Here is a 20,438-nt window from a genome sequence, read left to right as displayed (position 1 = left end):
TGACTGATCTTTCATAAAGTAAGAGGTTTCGCTGTGTTGAGCAGGCTTGGGGAGTATTGCTCTTAATGAGCGATGGAAGCTGAGCTTGGGAGAGCTTACTGTCAAATGGTTTTCCTCAAGTACCCCAGTTTGGTGATAAGGAGAACAGGCCTCACTGGAGGCAGCCACTGTTATCAATTAAAGGACTGGAAATATTTCAATTATATCTCTCTGACCTCCAGGGACCTTGTGTTATTAAGAATCCGCTATCTTTGGTTTTTCGGATGCTTCATACTCAGCTTTAGGAACAAGAACACACAGCCCTAAAAACACTTGAGTTGATAACCATGCACATAATTGTCAGCCAAACTTCTCTACCCCTTTCTCCCACCCTCTCTTTCCTCTGTCCTCTCCTCTCTCCCTCCAGGCAAGCCAACGTGTCGGTGCCCTGTAGGGTTTACAGGTCCATTCTGTGAGAAGCGGGTGTGTGATAACCACTGTCTGAATGGTGGTACCTGTGATGTCAGCCTAGGGAACCAGCCGGTGTGCCGCTGCATGGCAGAGTATACTGGAGACCGCTGTCTTTACCGTGAGTAAAGGGATCCAATTGCATATTGACTCTTGGAGTTGCCCAGTGTTTCTTGTGGTGGTCCTCTATAGCTTTGTTTGTAGAGCCTTGCTCTTGCAATGCCAGGTTAGTGGGTTTGATTTCTGGGACCACCCATACATAAAAAATATATGCATGCATTACTGTAGCTCGCTTTGGATAAAAGTGTCTGCTAAATGGCATCTATTGTATTGATGTCAAAATATATCTTGGGGAGGGCCACATTTATATTGCAAGTGGTATGGAGAGCCTCTGATTTGTTATGAGGGGAACAGCCCACCCCTCCCTTAGTCACACTCTCTAGAAATCAGAAATCTTTTCAGTTTTTCATATTTAAGGTTACAACAACAACAAGAAAGTCTAAATGAGAAAAAACGGGGGGGGAAACGATTTGTTTTTACCAGAAAGGGCAATTCCTTCTTAGCTTACAAATACCACGTTTGGGCGAGAGAGTAATTATAAATGCCCCTCTAAACAACGTCTGGGGGTTTCTGTGCTGCACTGATAAAATATGTCCTTCTCTTATGTAGGCTTTGTCATTATAAATTGTGAGGAAAAATTTCAACTGACACTATTAGTGCATTCCAACTGTTACTTGCCCAAGGGGTGATACGTTTTCATCTATGGATGAGATGCCATTTGTTGCAGATAATTAAGTCTCATTAAAAGCCTGTAAAATTATAATCAAACCAGCTAAAACTATGCTCCGTTTCCTCATTATGAAATGCACCTCTCTCTCTACTTTTCTCTTTCTCTCCCTCTGTTTTTTTCTCTCTCCCTCCATCTCCCTGTCTCTGTCTCTCTATCTATCGTATTCTCTCTCTGTCTCTTTCTCTTTCCTCTGTTCTTTCTCTCCTCTGCAGACATCTGCCACCACTACTGTGTAAACTCCAAGGCCTGTACATTGTCCAGTAGTGGCCATGTAGAGTGTGTGTGTCCGGTCAGATACGAGGGCAACAAATGTGAGGTGGATAAGTGCCTGAGGTGCCATGGAGCACCTTGCCTCGTCAACGATGATACAGCAGATGTGGTCTGCAAGTGAGTTACAACATTACAACATTGCTTTATATTCTGTGTTGGGTTAACACCTTACACAGTAAAACCAAGTGATTAGTATCTGCACACATAAATATACTCTCTTCTGTTACACATTTTACATGTGTCAAGGCATTTCAAATTTAATTTCAGAACATAAACACCAGAATGTGTTTATTTTCTGTAACAGTTTTAAACGCATGAACACGTTTATTCAGCATAAGTCGATAAGGTTTAACCACTGGGGGTGTTGTTTTAACAGGAAGTGGATATGTATTTGCATATTTCCCAGCATGCTTTTCGAGTGAATGTGAAAGATAAAGTACGCACCCATGACTGTGTTTAATAGTGACAGAGAGATAGTTGTTGCATTCAGTAGGTCCTATTTCACAGGTTTTTACCAAGTGTATGCTTAAGTAGATGTTCCAATTAAAAGTAAACTAACATTCAGTGCCTTTGGAAAGTATTTAGACCCCTTGACATCTTCCACATTTTCTTAAATTACAGCCTTACTCTAAAATGAAAAAAATATACAAATTCCTCAGTAATCTACATGCAATAACCCATAATTACAAAGCAAAAAAAGGTTGAGCTCATTGCATCCTGTTATCCATTGATCATCCTTAAGATGTTTCTACAACTTCATTGGAGTCCACCTGTGGTAAATCCAATTGTATGGACATGATTTGAAAAGGCACACACCTGTCTATATAAGGTCCCACAGTTGACATTGCATGTCAGAGCAAAAACCAAGACATAAGATCGAAGGAATTGTCCGTAGAACTCCGAGACAGGACCGTGTCGAGGCACAGATCTGGGAAGGGTACCAAAAAATGTATGCAGCGTTGAAGGTCCCCAAAAACACAGTGGCCTCCATCATTCTTAAATGGAAGAAGTTTGGAACCACCAAGACTCTTCCTAGGGCTGGCCACCCGGCCAAACTGAGTAATCAGGTGAGAAGGGCCTTGGTCAGGGAGGTGACCAAGAACCTGATGTTCACTCTTACAGAGCTCCAGAGAGCCTGTGGAGATGGGAGAGCCTTCCAGAAGGACAACTATCTCTGCAGCACTCCACCAATCAGGCCTTTATGGTAGTAGCCAGACGGATGCCACTCCTCAGTAAAAGGCACATGACAGCCCGCTTGAAGTTTACCAAAAGTCATCTAAAGACTCTCAGACCATGAGAAACAAGATTCTCTGGTCTGATGAAAACAAGATTGAACTCTTTGGCCTGAATGCCAAATGTAATTCCTGGAGGAAACCTGGAACCATCCCTACAGTGAAGCATGGTGGTGGCAGCATCATGCTGTGGGCAGGGGCGAAAATCTGATATCAACCTTGGAGGGGACAATTACATTACATTTTCTCAAGAGCAATTCCTGAGGGGGACACCAAAAGTAGTGCTGTAACACATAGCCTACGTTGTAATATGTTAAATGTATATTGAGGAACCATAATTCCTACAACTGAATAATTGATAGGTACAGTAGTTAACTGAAGGGTTTAACCAACTTGTTCAAATGTTTAAATCATTATAATACTACTATTAATAATAGTTATAGCATTGCTCCTTACCAGTCCAGTATGTATGCAGGTATTCGTACTTACAACTAGCAGGTATCAAGAAAGGGCAGTAGGAATAGCAGATGAGGTAACTGAGAGGTGTACAATGCTGATGAGGCTGGTATGTTTATCATAATAAGGTTCGAACATGGTGTGATTTATGAGATCGTAAATAAGATTCCCATTGAGAACCATTCGAAAGGGTTAGGTCCCTCCCGTCTTGAAAAGTTGACTTTTAATATTGAACTTTTTTGGAATGACATATCTATGTAAGTACATGATATGTGCGACTGGGCCTGAGTCGTACTACAATCAATATCTTGAACAGAACAAAGCAGTTAAAATAAGTTACTCAGCTTCTAAAAAGCAAATATAACTCTTATTCAATGAAAAACCAAAATAAATCAAACATAACAAATTATCTTCAGTCAGTGTCTCAACTCTTCAAACACAGCAGCTATGACAAGTAATGTCGCACAAAGTATGCAATTTAAATAAAATAACATGAAATAAATAATGTTGTAAGTGTAAGGTGTACATCCGGAGCAAAGATACTGGGACCGGAGGACTCGCAACGACTCGCGACAGCACCAGTCGTGCTTGAGGGTATAGGCTCAGCCGTAGTAGACACGCGAGAGGCGAGACACCAACAGCGAAAGTGGGTTGGAGGTCCGTGGCCGACACACCAACTGTGCGCCGGGCTCGTACTAGAGGGGCCCGCGGTCCGTGTCAACTGTTCCAATAGTACTAAAAATACTTACTCCGTCTGTAAGGCTGCTTAGTACCCGCTCATATCTGCCCTAGCAGCAGCTCTAATAGCAGTATTCCGCACGTCCACTTGTTGGACATAGGGGTTTCCGGGTGGGCAGATGTGTTTCTTTGGGACGTGGCAATTGATTCAAAGCTGCCTTAAACTTTCCTGACTGGCCATAGAGGACACCTAACTGATGGACCAAGACAAAGAGGAATCCCGGATCAGTGGGGAGGCTGCAGCCAGCCTGTGTATAAGTCAGATTCTAACAAGGTGTGCGCTCCACAATGGACATACGAGGGCTAATGGCTGCTGCCTTCTTCACAATTGCCTGTGCACCTGTGTAATTTTCCTGCCATGTTTGAGGGGCACCACCGTAACTCTGCCCACGTAAGCCAGACATGGGCAAATTGAGGCCCTCAACAACACTTAAGTTGCGCACTTTTCGCAATGCCCTCGGCCTGTTGTCTCCGACACACCTGTATAGCCAATAAACTCCTCGTGAGGGACAAGGTCATGGTCAACATATATGCAAAAGAACTCCTCTCCTGTTCAGCACAGAGACATCTTGAGTACATCAACAGTAGAATAGAAAAATTGTACATCGGAAGAGACCTAATCTCATGGCTGCAATGCCTCGAATGATTGTATTGGCCATGATGTTCAGAATTCATTCTGTGCTTTGGGGCCTCTTGAAACGTCAACACACTGTTGGCAAGAGTGTTTGCGGTTCAAATTGTGGGTGGGCTGATATGGTTTTTGGTGCCATCACTGAGGTACTGGACAATAGCTGGTGCAAACACTGGTCCCTATACCCTTGGTGCTGCTGCGCAACAAGGGTGACACCGTGGTCCTGCACGTGGCTGTCGGACTTGCTTTTCTCTGAAGTCTCTCTCTACCTGAACTATATATTACCTATATACACTCCCACAGGACTCGTTGTCTCCTAGAGAAGCAATGCAGGCTGTTTGAGCCGTATCTCTTAGAAGACCGGTAAGAGAAAACTACACAGATTTACAAAGAATGACCATATGCCATTGGACGAGCACAAATTTCTCTAGTTTTAGTCATCATTCTAAAGATATCGAGAGCGGGCGGCATATTCGGCATGGAATGTTCCAATCTATAGTACCCCCGTATTTTCTACAAGTGAAAGAAATTTGATGAACCTTCTACATAATGTTGTGCCAAACAAAAGACTCAACAAAGCTTACTGAAGAACTCACCTGGTCTCTGGCAAGTCTGTCCCTGCCTACTGTCCCAGCTCTGCGCTAGTCTGTGTGCCAATCCTGTGCCTGCGCTGGCCTAATGGACCTATCATATGGTGAAATTCCAGTTGCATTTCACCTTCTTTCTTATGAATTTTATCATACTCGTCTTTGAGATAATTCAGGCTGACCATTTCAATTTTTCTTATGAACAATCTTTTATACACTCGTCTTTGGAGATACCTTAACAGGCTAGCTAGAGTTTTACTTTGCAAGTATTTAGGTGTAACTCGAAAATACTCTCTGATGTCCCGCGTTTTTACTTTTGTCTCTGGATATTCTTTCTACTTCACTGCGTGGCTGCGCCGGTTAGCTGCACACCTACACATTTAACAGCAACATAATGCGTAGAACCTGTTTACTATTTTAATATATATAATGATTTATATGAGACTGGCCTTCCAACAATAGCTGATTTGTAAAGCTAGCGAAGCACCCAATTCTCGTTTCTGTGGTGTTTGTATCTACATTAAAAAAAAAAAGTGAAATAAAATAAATGTAAAAAAGTTCACTAGCGACAATGTAATTGCTTTTGCAACGAGACCATTAAATATATTTAGAACAATGGTATAAGAAGAGTTAGTTTCTGGTTCAGTTTGGACTTCAGTTTGATAGCTACCTTATCACAGGGACTTTGAAGCACTAAAAGCTGCATGCCTGATCTTGGAATATAATTGACGATAGAAAAAGATTCCATCTTTGACGACGCCACATTAATGGAATAGGTATCAGCTAGCTTGCTAGTTAATGTGTGTTTAGTTTCGCGCTAGCCTGCAAATTCAGCTAGTGTGTGAACCCTGCCAACATAAAATATTAAAAACATTGCTATGGCGCGATTGACTGGATTAACGTCACGTCAGTTACGTACATGTGGCCTTTGAGAAGTAGATACGAACCCTCAATTACCGTGTTGTCAGTAAAGAACTGGCAGTGGATCAAACGATTGTGAGGCAAAGGGCGGGGTGGTCGCAATCTTTTGAAACTTAAAAAGGCGCTATTAAGTGTCTATAATCAGCACAACTGCTTTCATTGCGTATTATTAATATTATTGAAATTACATAGTTATGTTTACAGTGATAGATTGGGGGGGACAAATCATATTTTTCCCAGGATGGGGGGGTCGTGTCCCCCCCGTCCCCCCTGGGATTTCCGCCTATGGCTGTGGGGATGTTTTTCAGCGGCTGGGACTGGGAGACCAGTTAGGATCGAGGCAAAGATGAACGGAGCAAAGTACAGAGAGATCCTTGATCTAATCAAATCAAATTATATTTGTCACATGCGCCGAATACAACAGGTGAAGACCGTGAAATGCTTACTTACAAACCCTTAACCAAGAATGCAGTTCAAGAAATAGAGTTAAGAAAAGATTTACAAAATAAACAAAAATAAATAAAAAAGTATCACAATAAAATAATAACGAGGCAAAATACAGCGGGTACCGGTACAGAGTCTATGTGCGGTGTACAGGTCAGTCGAGGTCATTTGTACGTGTAGGTAGGGGTAAAATGACTATGCATAGATAATAAACTGCGAGTAGCAGCAGTGTAAAAACAAAGAGTGGGGAAGGGGTGTCATGGGTGGCCATTTGATTAATTGTTCAGCAGTCTTATTGCTTAGGGGTAGAAGCTGTTAAGGAGCCTTTTGGACCTAGACTTGGTGCTCTGGTACTGCTTGCCGTGCGGTTGCAGAGAGAACAGTCTATGACCTGGGTGACTGGAGTCTTTGACAATTTTTTGGGCCTTCCTCTGACACTGCCTAGTACATAGGTCCTGGATGGTAGGAAGCTTGGTCCCAGTGATGTACTGGGCCGTACACACTACCATCTGTAGCGCCGTATGGTTGGATGCCGAGCAGTTGCCATACCAGGTGGTGATTCAACCGGTCAGGATGCTCTCGATGGTGCAGCTGTAGAACTTTTTGAGGATCTGAGGACCCATGACAAATCTTTTCAGTCTCCAGAGGGGCAAAAGGTGTTGTCGTGTCCTCTTCACGACTGTCTTGGTGTGTTTGAACCATAATAGTTTGTTGGTGATGTGGACACCAAAGAACTTGAAACTCTCAACCCACTCCACTACAGCCCTGTCGATGTTAATGGGGGCTTGTTCGGCCCTCCTTTTATTGCAGTCCTCGATCAGCTCCTTTGTCTTGCTCACATTGAGGGAGAGGTTGTTGTCCTGGCACCATTCTGCCAGGTTTCTGGCCTCCTCCCTATAGGTTGTCTCGTCATTGTCGGTAATCAGGTCTACCACTGTTGTATCATCAGCAAACTTAATGATGTTGTTGGAGTCGTGCTTGGCCACGCAGTCGTCGGTGAACAGGGAATAGAGAAGGGGACCAAGCATGCACCCCTGAGGGACCCCTGTGTTGTGGATCAGCATGGCAGATGTGTTGTTGCCTACCCTTACCACCTGGGAGCGGCCTTTCAGGAAGTTCAGGATCCAGTTGCAGAGGGAGGTGTTTAGTCCCAGGGTCCTTAGCTTAGTGATGAGCTTTGAGGGCACTATGGTGTTGAATGCTGAGCTGTAGTCAATGAACAGCATTCTCACATAGGTGTTCCTTTTGTCCAGATGGGAAAGGGCAGTGTGGAGTGCGATTGAGATTGCGTTCATCTGTGGATATGTTGGGGCGGTATCCAATTTGGAGTGGGTTTAGTGTTTCTGGGATGATGGTGTTGATGTGTGTCATGACGAGCCTTTCAAAGCACTTTATGGCTACCAACGTGAGTGCTACATGCGGTAGTCATTTAGGAAGGTTACCTTCACTTTCTTGGGCACAGGAACTATGTTGGTCTGCTTGAAACATCTAGGTATTACAGACTTGGTCAGAGAGAGGTTGAAAATATCAGTGAAGACACTTGCCAGTTGGTCCGCGCGTGCTCTGAGTACACATCCTGGTAGTCTGTCTGGCCCCGCGGCCTTGTGAATGTTGACCTGTTTAAAGGTCTTGCTAACATCTGCTACAGAGAGCGTGATAACACAGTCGTCCTGAACAACTGGTGCTCTCATGCATATTTCAATGTTGCTTTCCTCGAAGTGAGCCTAAAAGGCATTTAACCAGCTCCAGAGGGCTCAGGACCTGACTGGGACGAAGGTTAATCTTCCAACAGGACAATGACACTAAGCACACAGCCAAGACAATGCAGGAATGGCTTCGGGACAAGTCTCTGAATGTCTTTGAGTGGCCCAGCCAGAGCCCAGACTTGAACCCGATCGAACATCTCTAGAGAGACCTGAAAATAGCTGAGCAGCAACGCTCCCCATCCAACCTGACAGAGCTTAAGAGGATCTGCAGAAAAAAATGGGAAAACTCCCCAAATACAGGTGTGCCAAGCTTGTAGCATCATACCCAAGAAAACTCAGGGCTGTAATCTCTGCCAAAGGTGCGTCAACAATGTACTGAGTAAAGGGTCTGAATACTTATGTAAATATGATATTTCAGTTTTTCTTTTTCTTAAATTAGCAAACATTTCTAAAATCCTGTTTTTGCTTTGTCATTATGAAGTAATGTGTGTAAATTGATGAGAAGGGAAAAAACGATTTAATCAATTTTAGAATAAGGCTGTAACGTAACTAAATATGTAAAAGGTCAAGGGGTCTGAATACTTTCCAAAGGCACTGTATAATGCTTTTCATAAGACATTTAGTTTATGCCTAATTATTGGCAACATTGTGGTCTCAAAATCCTGGCACATGGGCAACATCAGACCTCCAAGTCACAATATGCTTGTTCCTGAAATTATTAGTAATTCCTATCGGAATCTTGTCAGAGAAAGGATAGCCAACAGTTGGAATATTTTATCATCCACAACCTACACTAAGTGTGACTGCTATGGTGAACTACTTAATAACTAGACTACCTAAACCATCTAAACTGGAACAACCATCTCAGTAACGGGTACAATAAGTCCAACCCCTTACAGATTGCATTCGTTTTTGAAAATGTTTAGTTATTTATCTTTCTATAGTATAAGATCAATTAATCAATCAATGTGCATGAGGAAACATATATTTTAAAACAACCTATTCTAAAAATCAGTTAGCAGAAATGAACTCGAGTAACAACACCACCCGATTGAAAAGTTTTCTTGAATCAAATGTCCTGTTCAGTTGGGAAGAAATGTAGATAGGTAACAGACATTCTTAACGCTGATCTGAATAAAAGATATGGAAAATCACATACATTTCTCAACCCTTTTTCATGATATCCAATTGGTAGTTAGTCTTGTCCCATCTCTGCAACTCCTGTACCAACTCGGGAGAGTCAAAGATGGAGAGCCACTTGTCCTTCGAAACATGACCCTGCCAAGCCGCACTGCTCACTAAACCTGGAAGCCAGCCCCACCAATGTGTCGGAGGCAACACCGTACAACTGGCGACCGAAGTCAACATGCATGCGCCCCGCCACAAGGAGTCACTAGAGCGCGATGGGACAAGAACATCCTGGCAGGCCAAACCCTCCCCTAACCCGAACGATGCTGGGCCAAGTGCCTTAGACTGCTGCGCCACTCAGGAGAACCTCAAATCACATTGTATGACTAAATTCATTCTAAACCAGTTGATGGGGAAGTAAACACTAGTGTTTAAAATCTGAACACTTGGGAGATATAGGTGTTCTCCTGGTTGAAAACTGACTGGAAAAAGCTGACTATCATCAAATAAAATCAAATGTATCATGGTTAATCTTGCATTCTAAACACCTGTGTTTAAGATGAGAACACTTACTGGCAAATTTAAATGCCTAATGTTGAAGTTTTAAACACTGTCGTTTAGGTTATAAACGTGTCACATGTTTCATGATTTTACAGTGTAGAGCTATTGCTTGATGTACTGTAGTTGAATAGTCTTCCATCTAAAGATTTTACCGACGTATTTTCTATGGTTAAAGTTTTTATTTATTTTATTTTATTTAACCTTTATTTAATTAGGCAAGTCAGTTAAGAACAAATTCTTATTTACAATGACGGCCTACCAAAAGGTAAAAGGTTTTGTCCAAATATATGTTTTGTCCAAATATTGGACAAAACACAAATCACGACAACAGAGACAACACTACATAGAGAGACCTAAGACAATAAATTGCATTTACAATTCACAGATTCAAATATTTCAACGCATTTGACAACAGAAAATAGGCCTTAGTCACTACGGATAATCCGTAGTCTTGTATTTCACAATGTAAGAAAGACATAAACCGTGGGCCAACCATCAGTGACACCACCTTTCCTCTATTTTCCTCCAGCTGTACTAATGGCAGGATAGCACCCAGCTGTAAACTATGTGACGGCTACTGTTACAACGGAGGTACCTGCCACCTGGACCCTGACACCAACCTGCCCTTCTGTCAGTAAGTACAGTAACTACTAACAATAGCCCGGAATAACAGTAGCCTAAGAATGTTCTCTATTTGTACATTATTCTTTCTTTGCCATTCAGTTATGCCAGGAAGGCTGGCCTATAATGGAACCAAAACTCATTGGTATTTTATTCAAATGATTGATTTTTTTAAATAAGTGGGGAGTTGTTTTTATTTTTTTACACAGGGCTAAGATCCTAAGTAAAGAGAATGTTTGACACCAGTGGATGCAGGCCATGTCATAGCAGGAGGCAGGATGTTAGGGCTCAATAAGAGAATGAGTCACACCTGGCTGTGGGTATAGATCTTTAGAAAGCTAGCCCTCTGGCAGAGTAGAAGTAATAAAGCTCTGCGTGGCGTACAGCTACAGACATTGGAAGGTAACTGAAACTACTGAAACATTACTGTTCAGAACATATCACACTGTTCTTTTGTCAGTGTGTTTGTTCTCGTGGTAGGTTTCAGGAGAACAATTTTGTATTTTGATCTTCAGTGGTAAGAACAGTGTTACACACGCTATGAGCGGCAGGAACTCAATGGCAATGACTGGTAGGGGACAATAGATTGTCTCTCAGAGACCTGTGGGGATCATCCAGGAAAGAGAATGCTCTGTGCTTCTGGTGGTCCACAAATATTAATTTCAGCTCTGCTATTATCAGGTGGGGTTTAATGTTAAAGACCTCCCCACAAAGATGATTGGAAATCCATCTGAAAAGACAAACCTTGTTGCTCTATCTTTTTACTGTCCCATTGTCCATTGTAGTTACAATTAAATGTGTGGCCGTGACTGGCACGATTCAAGGGATATAATCAATTTCTATGCAAATGATCCCATCTCGTTTTCAACACGGTTAACAGATCTAGATAATGTGGTTTATTCATTGGCTGCGAGGCATAGAGATTAGGTGCGATGATGGATATGTCTGTGTCAAGAAATCATAATGTTTGACCTTAAACTATAATAGAGTAAATTAATATCTCATCCAAGCCACCCCAGAAACTCTACAAGCAGAAATATCATTGAGATGGTAATTAGCAGAAAACTGTCTTAAAGGTCTAAGGGATTTTCAAAACTGATCAGTGTGTTCCGCCAGTAAATATTCTACATGTATATAAACATAAAGTGGGCATTACAATTGTTTTGATGAATTATCAAGATCAACATGTTCCTAACTAATCAGAATATGCTTATGTTTGTTATTTTTCTGTATTGAAATGTTTCTGTTAATTTTGTTTATAAATACTGTAAATGTAAATAAGCTTGCGAATTTATAACAACATTCTGATAAACCTATATTTTTTTGCCTCAATGGATGTAGCTGTCATTAATTTAGCTAAACATAACGTTTCTACTGTAGTTTAGTTTTATATTAATTTATTCATCATGAATGATACAAACATAAATAATATTTTAGAACAAATCTATGTAGTATTTTGTTTGTTGCCATGTTGAAAGGTTTCCATCTGCCTATATAATACCTAGCCTGGTTGTTTTTATCGCTATCACTCCAACACACTGTTTTACAGCTGCACGTCAGGCTTCAAAAACCAACGTTGTGATGAGCTGGCCAACCCATGTGATTACTTCTGTCAGAATGAGGGGATGTGCACTATCACTGCCCTTAACAAACCCCGCTGCAAGTAGGTTCCTTCCTACATCACTTCCTGTGGCTGTTCCAGAGGTCTCACCCTCCCACCTCTCGTCATTCAGCTCCATTTCGGACAGTGTGATGCTCTATATGGTTGTTCCAGAGATCTCACCCTCCACCCTCTCGTCATTCAGCTTCATTTCAGTCAGTGTGATGGTCTATATAACACTTTCTCACCTCTAATAGAGTATTTACTCCCTCTTCAACTCACTGCATGTCATACAGCCCGAGCTGACATGCTCTTCGAGTGACATTCAAGTGCTGTCTGATTGTGAATATAGGGGACCTGTTGTGATCAATGCATGTATGGTGATTAATTTCTCAATGTGTTAAGAGACAGAAAATCTGGACTTGGGACTTACATGGTCTCTGCTGTAGCTCTGAAATAAATCCATTCACAAGCATGTCAGAGATTGTTATTTAAATGTTTTATTTGATTTATTTCACCTTTATTTAACCAGGTAGGCCAGTTGAGAACAAGTTCTCATTTACAACTGCGACCTGGCCAAGCTAAAGCAAAGCAGTGTGACACAAACAACAACATAGAGTTACTCATGGAATAAACAAACGTACAGTCAATAACACAATAGAAAAAAAGTATATATACAGTGTGTGCAAATGGCGTGAGGAGGTAAGGCAATAACTAGGCCATAGTAGCGAAGTAATTACAATTTAGCAAATTAACACTGGAGTGATAGATGTGCAGATGATGATGTGCAAGTAGAAATACTGGTGTGCAAAAGAGCAAAAAAGTAAATGAACACAATATGGGGATGAGGTAGGTAGATTGGATGGGCTATTTACAGATGGGTTGTGTACAAATACAGCGATCAGTTAGCAGCTCAGATAGCTGATGTTTAAAGTTAGTGAGGGAGATATAAGGTGTTGGCTTTGGGGATGATCAGTGAGATATACCTGCTGGAGCGCTTGCTACGGGTGGGTGTTGTTATCGTGACCAGTGAGCTGAGATAAGGCGGAGCTTTACCTAGCAAAGACTTATAGATGACCTGGAGCCAGTGGGTCTGGCGACGAATATGTAGCGAGGGCCAGCCGACGAGAGCATACAGGTCGCAGTGGTGGGTGGAATATGGGGCTTTGGTGACAAAACGGATGGCACTGTGATAGACTGCATCCAGTTTGCTGAGTAGAGTGTTGGAGGCTATTTTGTAAATGACTTCGCTGAAGTTGAGGATCGGTAGGATAGTCAGTTTTACGAGGGTATGTTTACGGGGGTATGTTAAAATAGATTACAAACCCTTTTACACATCCACTCATCAGTTGCTCATCAGATCTTACCTAGTATTTTCCCTAACAATATTTTATTTGATATTTTACCCATCAGAAAGGATGATTCATTTGTAACTCTCCCCCCATTAAAATGCATGATTGTTTGTGCTGTGGCATTCTTTCCATAAGGGAATGATTCATTGTCTATATGCGTGGGATGCAATTCTTATTCCTGATCATTTGGTGTTGTGATTTCTTGGAGTGCATATAATTTAGTGTAATTTCATTCCTTCCATCACCAACCAGTTGCAGTGGTCAGATCCCTCATGCTTTACATACACCTCAGCGTCAATCACGCCCAATAGGAAATCACCTCCTAACTAGTCATTCATCACTCCCATTGAATCCCATCCAAACAACAAACCAGATGACTCCATATTGTCATACTGTTTTCTGCTGAATATTCATCCTGTTAATCTACTCACTATGTTTTCTAACCAGCACTACTTTTAGATGTCTTCTATACAAAAAGTGTTTCTCTAAGAAAATCTGTAAAAATGTTATCCATGGTTGAGTGTCTGTTCCCATAGCACTCGTTTTATGTGGTGATTAAGGTAGAGACAGCTAAAGACTATGGTTGTTTTCTCCTCTCTGATTGGTCTGTTCCAGGTGTTCAGTCAATTGGGCAGGCACACAGTGTGAAAGGCCCGCCCCCAAGAGCAGCAGATCAGACAACACCAGTGGAGGTGAGTGCAGAAGTCAAATGACTCACCCAGTGTCATACACGGCTTACTACCCATCCTCTAGTTAGCCTTATGGTTGTGGTCAGATGGATTGTCTACTACTGTAATATATACCCCCATCTGCTTTAGCTGTTCAAGAAAGCTCATTGGATGACATTTTACATACGCTATTATCCAGAGCAACTTAGAGGAGCAACTAGGGTTAAGTGCGCTGCTCGAAGGGCACATCGGCAAATGTTTCACCTAGACGGCTCTGGGATTTAAACCAGCAACCTTTCAGTTACTGACCCAACGCTCTTAACCACTAGGCTACATGTTAACTCTTGTAATGAGACTGTGATAACACTAACAGCAATCCAAAATGCTAAAGCAGTTTCATCCTTTCTCTTCTCTGTTTCAGGGAGCATAGCCATCATCGTACCTCTGGTCCTGCTGGTGATCTTGATCACAACGGTGGTGGCGGGCATTTTCATCTGCAAAAGAAGGCAGAGGTACACTATGTTAAACCTAATAAGTAAATATGCTGGCTGATGTGTCCTGTGATATGTGTATAAGTGTATTGCATGTGTTGTGATTTAGATTTTGTGATCACCAGACACATTTTCATATGTGACAATAAAGTATTAAAATCAATTGAAATGTTGATGTGGCTGGTGATCTCAGGTACCAGCCAGGTCACCCATGATACAAGTCAGTATTCAACATCCGTGTCTGAGGATGTCTGGCAATGACATGGAAACCGACCACTAGGGGAAACCGTGAGCACTGTTACCTTCAAGTAGATTTTGGTTTTGCTGGGGTGTTGTGGACGCGGATGTGTGTAAGTAAGCACCTGCCTCTGATTCCAAAGGTTGCAAATTGAAATCCAGCGATAGAAAGTTGTTCTTGTTTTAAGCCTATTCCAAACCTTAACCCTTAACCATTCAGAGTTAATGCCTAACCTTAAGATTTCAGAGTTTTTTCCTAAACTTAACCCTAACCTTAAATATTCGGAGTTAATGCCTAAACTTAACCTTAAACACTTTGAAATTTGAAGTTTGGAACAACTTCGAAATTTGACATTTGAGAAACATGAATGAATGTCTAATGCTAACGTGAGACTGTGATAGCTAGTTGCAGGTACTGTACAACATACCATGAATTATCTTATGTTAATGAGTGTTAGTTGTCCTCCTCCTCCCAGGGGGAAGAGGGTGACGAGGCAGCCCATGACGAATGGAGGGATCAACGTGGAGATAGGAAATCCTACCTACAACATGTATGAGGTCGACCACGACAACCATGCAGATGCTGGCAGCCTTTTGCGACCAAACTTTACACTGGACCCTCATAAGGTTTGTATTGGAAGACTATGTACAAAATCCACCATTCATTTTGTGCGTAATAACATTTTATGCAAAAACTAAATGCAAAAACTCTCAGTTTGGTTGAATATTGTAACCCTTAACCCTTAATATTCATATTGTAACCCTTAGCTATCACAGTCTCACTTTTCGTGTTTCTATATTTATTTGTGACAATATAATTTACAGAGACAACATTGTAGTCTCATCTGTTAATCCATCAGTATGCAACCATCATCCATCCATTATTGGTATCATAGTCATGTAATCAGTAGTGTGATTAACAAAATGGGGCTTTAGCATCTCCTCATGTGGCATACCAAATACAATTTCTACCAGACTTTCTGTCCACGGTATGATCTGATATAGAAGTGTACTTACATTAACAGATGGAGCACAAACCTCAGGTATGTGGAGAGAAACATTATTCAGGCGCTCTGTACCAAGGGAACATTTTATCTTCTGTTGATTCATTTTCTTCATGGGCCTCAACACGCACTAACGCCCCGAATACCAAATAAATCATAACAGCTTTACTGATCTATCTTGTTATCTAACTTGCCTGCTACCACTTCAAGCTTAATGTGTTTGCTTCTTGCCATGCCAACTTTGACATCTGGTAGTGTCAGTCCCACCTGGATCCCTTTTCATTAGAAAGGTAGAGGCTGACTGAATCACAAGTAACTAACTCCACTATAGCGTTTCTTTATCATATCAGTGAATACTGTAGGTGCCATGGTTTTTGTTGAATTTGAATCCTCAATCTAAGTTCTAAAACCAAATATGGATGGACAATTGTTGATCTCATTTTCTAATCATCACATAATTTGGAGTTCCTCACTGATGTTGATATATAGATTTTCAGTTGGATTATATCCATATACACTTGTGGTAAAGTGTACAGTATGTTGGTTGAGAACAGCTTGGCCTTGTGGCATGGTGAACATTGGCAGAACTTGTGTGTTGCAGGGCTGGTGTGTGAAGTCCAGTGACCCTCGCACCCTGGGCATACATACTGTTCCCAAGGAGGTGATACCTGGACAGGTGATTTCTCCCATCCTTCCCCTTAGTTTAGACAACCAATGCTGTTATGAATGGCATGCTGTTATGCCGTTCACTATAGAAGGAACAGACGTGAGCTGTAGAACGTTTGTAAATCTCCTTTTGGAAGGAAACCCGCGGATTTGTCAATAAAAAGGAAGCTGAATGACACTTTCAGTGCATTTTTGTGGTTTTAGATATGATTAAATTAATCTTGAAGTATTTAAAAGGGAAAGGTATTGTTGCACTTGTAAAATGTACCTCTTCTGAATGTATGCTACAACCAATTTGGAAAAAACATCCCGTTGGAAAATCTCATTGTTAATTTAATGCATATTAGGAGTAAACCCTGCGACTGCACATGTAATTATGTTGCTTGGGCTAATGTGCATGAGCTATATCCTTCTTTCTTTCCTGCTACCTTGCAATAACAACCTTACAGTCTTAGCTGTGTTCTTCATCTTTAACCTTCTCTAACATAAACATAGAAATGCCAAAGTCGTCTGTTGTCTTAAATGTAATGTAATGTAATGTTGTCTCTGTGTCGAGAAATAATGTTGCAATACTGTGTGTATTGCAGTGCAACATATCAGAAACCTTTTTTAAAAGGGATACTTCGGGATTTTGGCAAAAAAAAGGCCCTTTATCTACTTCCCCAGAGTCAGTTGAACTTGTGGATACCATTTTCGTCTCTGCATGCAGTTTGAAGTAAGTTGCCAACTAGCGCTAGCACAATTGCTAACTAGCTTTTGCGCAATGACTGGAAGTCTATGGGTATCTGCTAGCCTGCTTGTAGATACCCATAGACTTCCACTCATTGCGCAATGCTAGTTAGCATTGGCTCACGGAACTACCTCTAACTTCCTTCATACTGGACACAGAAACATAAAAATTGTATCCACAAGCTCATCGGACTCTGGGGAAGTAGACAAAGGGCATATTGCCAAAATCCTTTTAAGTCACAGTAAGTTATAGTAAGTTACAGATTGTACTGTAGGATATTGTCACCATACAGGGCACCAGATTATGTAGGGTATTTTCTTATGCATTGTTAAGAGCTGTGCGAATATGATGTGCCTGTCAAATATCTAACAGCATTTTTACTTCCTCAATGCAGCCCTTGAACTATTCCAACCCAGTGTATGCAAAGATCTACCTTGACGGACAGAACTGTCGCAAACCAGTCATCAACATAGACGAAAGGAGAGGGCTACTCCCAAAGAAACTAGAGGGGACAATTCGCGAAACCGCCGCATAGCCTGACTACACTTTCTACTCATTTTATACGACAGTGTACAAATGTATAAAAACAAGGAAAATAAGAATTTTCTATTTCCTATCAGGCTCCTGTCCTCTCAGTTAGGTGTGTTGCTTTTTAGCATCAGCATTACCTATTCAGTTGTGTGCTGAACACTTTGATTTACATTTTTTAGTTTCCGTTGTTTGCTTTCTGTTTGTCGAACATTTGTTATACAGCACTATTTAGTATATACTGAATGACACTGAAGTAAAGCTGCTGATTTGCAAAATAACTTAACACCGGAACTCTTCTGTTGTAAACAAACGTCAAGATCGATACAGTACTTATTTCTGAACCTGTATATGTCTGTCTCTTGTTAGGCCGAGATTTAATCAGATCAAGCGTTAACCGGCGATAGCCGACACCCACTTAGCTGATGTTTTGTCGGTGTCGGAGGTGGAACTGTGTTGAATCGGTGAAATCGGTGAGCAGCTTCTCTTGTGAACATTGTCACGAACGTGGTCCCGTGTGGCTCAGTTGGTAGAGCATGGCGCTTGCAACGCCAGGGTTGTGGGTTCATTCCCCACGGGGGGACCAGGATGAATATGTATGAACATTCCAATTTGTAAGTCGCTCTGGATAAGAGCGTCTGCTAAATGACTTAAATGTAAATGTAAATGTAAGCCAAATCCATCCCATTCGTTTTAGAAGTTCAGAACAAGAAAGTGTAGGCTATATAGAAATAATGACCTTCAAATTAATCATCATTAAACAAAATAATGAAGGTAGTCCATCAGCCTCACATTCCAGTGTTTGAACTTGTAAACAAGGTTGCATGGGATTTCTCTTCATTTGACTCTGTGCAGCCAATTGCAATGTCCGCTTTGGTGTCGATTGTGGATTTGACAGTGCTCACGCAGATTCACCTCAGACACGGTCAAAATATCAGCTATGCAGATGTTGGCTAAAACAGATCTAATTGAATTGGGGCCTCAGTGGAACCAACAACTTGTTATTTTGGTGCAGTATACAGATCTAAAGCAGGTCTATATTTTTTTTTTCTGAATAAATTATATATCATCTTATAAAAACAATAATAGTTTGAGATTGGTCAAAGTTTTATGTGCCATGGTTTCCATTGTCATTGATTTCCTCAGAACAAAAACTGTTAATCTTCACAATAACATGTTATAATTTCATGGCTTCATACCTGAGCAATGAAGCTTGTTTTCTGTCTTTGTGTTTGTATCGTTTGATTCAGCCAAAATGGATACAATCCAGAAGTGGCTACGGTTAGTTTTAAGAGGATTATTTTCCGTTAACCATCTAATTCAGTTCTTTACAGTATTATATCATCATGTTCATGTAATAATTCCAAACATAAATATTTGCTCTGCTACAAATAGAAGATATTTTACTGAGGTGACTGAAATGTATACTCCATCTAAGATGTTCTGTTTGGATCACAGAAATTATTGAAACTCAACATGAATGTTATGAGAAGAGAATCACAGACATCCGTATTTTTGTAGGTCTCTTGTTCCAACAACATATCTGTATCAACTTTACAGCATAAGGATGTGAACACGGAAAAGGATTTAACACGACTCTATGGCTACAAAGTTACTTTAGATAATTATAAAGATACTTTCTGTCACTTTCAGAAAAGGAAAGACGATAGATATAACACATTTTATAATTTTGTATTTGATTTGTATGTTGTTTGGCTGCTTGTATTTTGAAGAAATGTATTAAATGTAAGTACTTTTATATAAAATGTAAATCAATATAAAATAAAGGGGGCGAATTTCCATTTCCAAATAATTCTTTGGGTTTCTGAAATCTCAGCATGATAATGGCGCTAACATCAGACTTCAACACGATGCAGCTAGTGCTTAAGCAAGACACCTGTTGGAACATTTCCCTTAACTCACATAAAGGGATTTTAGTGACAAAGCTGTCATATTTCCAGGGTTTGAGTGGTCCATGACCTAACAAGTCAATCACCAGTTGTGACATCTTATCTGTGGTATGAAACAGGCTCAAAGGACAGGAGGATTAGTGTGTGTGTGTGTGAGTGTGTGTGTGAAGGCTAAGTGCATTCATTACCGCCAACGATGAACACTCCATCAACGCCCGCCACACGGCACAGTGAATGGTAAATCAGTCCCTTGGAGTTATAACACAACGGCCGATTATCTGCACCCCTCTGTGTTTCACCTGCTCTGTCACCATGGCAACTGCACTACCAAAAGGGAGGACAGACCGACTGACTGCTCTTTGTCCAGTGCTGCTCCCAGTTCCGTCCCCTGGCATTTTCCTCCCCTGCTATCAACATGAATCTGTACAGTAAAGTGCTGCTATGGGGGGCTGCTATTTGATGTGGGGGCTACTATTTGATGTGGCTAAGCTCTGGCTTATCTCCAGATTCTGAGAGGATTTGAGTCTCACTGCTATCATTAGGAGCCAGACATTTTATAGGTACTATAATGTATATTGAATTAGCCACATCAATCAGGTAGTTTTATGAAATAATTTATTACAAGTGCCATGTGATGTCACTGTAGCTACCCTATATCTTCTACCTGTCAACAGTATGTTGCTGATGTGGTTTAAATTACATGCATTGAGATGTTTGACA

The 20,438-nt window shown here is 41.2% G+C and overlaps 1 protein-coding gene across 1 annotated transcript in view; it reads left to right on the top strand.

The window, feature by feature from the left end:
- Positions 1–19,621, top strand: part of LOC111959498 (low-density lipoprotein receptor-related protein 1B-like) — a 223,045-nt gene extending 203,424 nt beyond the window's left edge. The window contains exons 62-71 of the mRNA XM_070437634.1: positions 407–568; positions 1,450–1,624; positions 10,441–10,545; positions 12,082–12,195; positions 14,100–14,176; positions 14,574–14,664; positions 15,339–15,507; positions 16,486–16,560; positions 17,675–18,315; positions 18,482–19,621. Coding sequence (XP_070293735.1) covers positions 407–568; positions 1,450–1,624; positions 10,441–10,545; positions 12,082–12,195; positions 14,100–14,176; positions 14,574–14,664; positions 15,339–15,507; positions 16,486–16,560; positions 17,675–17,815 — 1,109 coding nt within the window. The 3' untranslated portion in view covers positions 17,816–18,315; positions 18,482–19,621. The remainder of the gene's footprint in view (positions 1–406; positions 569–1,449; positions 1,625–10,440; positions 10,546–12,081; positions 12,196–14,099; positions 14,177–14,573; positions 14,665–15,338; positions 15,508–16,485; positions 16,561–17,674; positions 18,316–18,481) is intronic.
- The last annotated feature ends 817 nt before the right edge of the window (positions 19,622–20,438 follow it).

The sequence above is a fragment of the Salvelinus sp. IW2-2015 genome, linkage group LG36, assembly GCF_002910315.2.
Source record: "Salvelinus sp. IW2-2015 linkage group LG36, ASM291031v2, whole genome shotgun sequence".
Classification (NCBI taxonomy): Eukaryota; Metazoa; Chordata; class Actinopteri; order Salmoniformes; family Salmonidae; genus Salvelinus; species Salvelinus sp. IW2-2015.
Note: the sequence above shows the minus strand (reverse complement) of the source record. Positions and strands in the feature narration are given on the sequence as shown.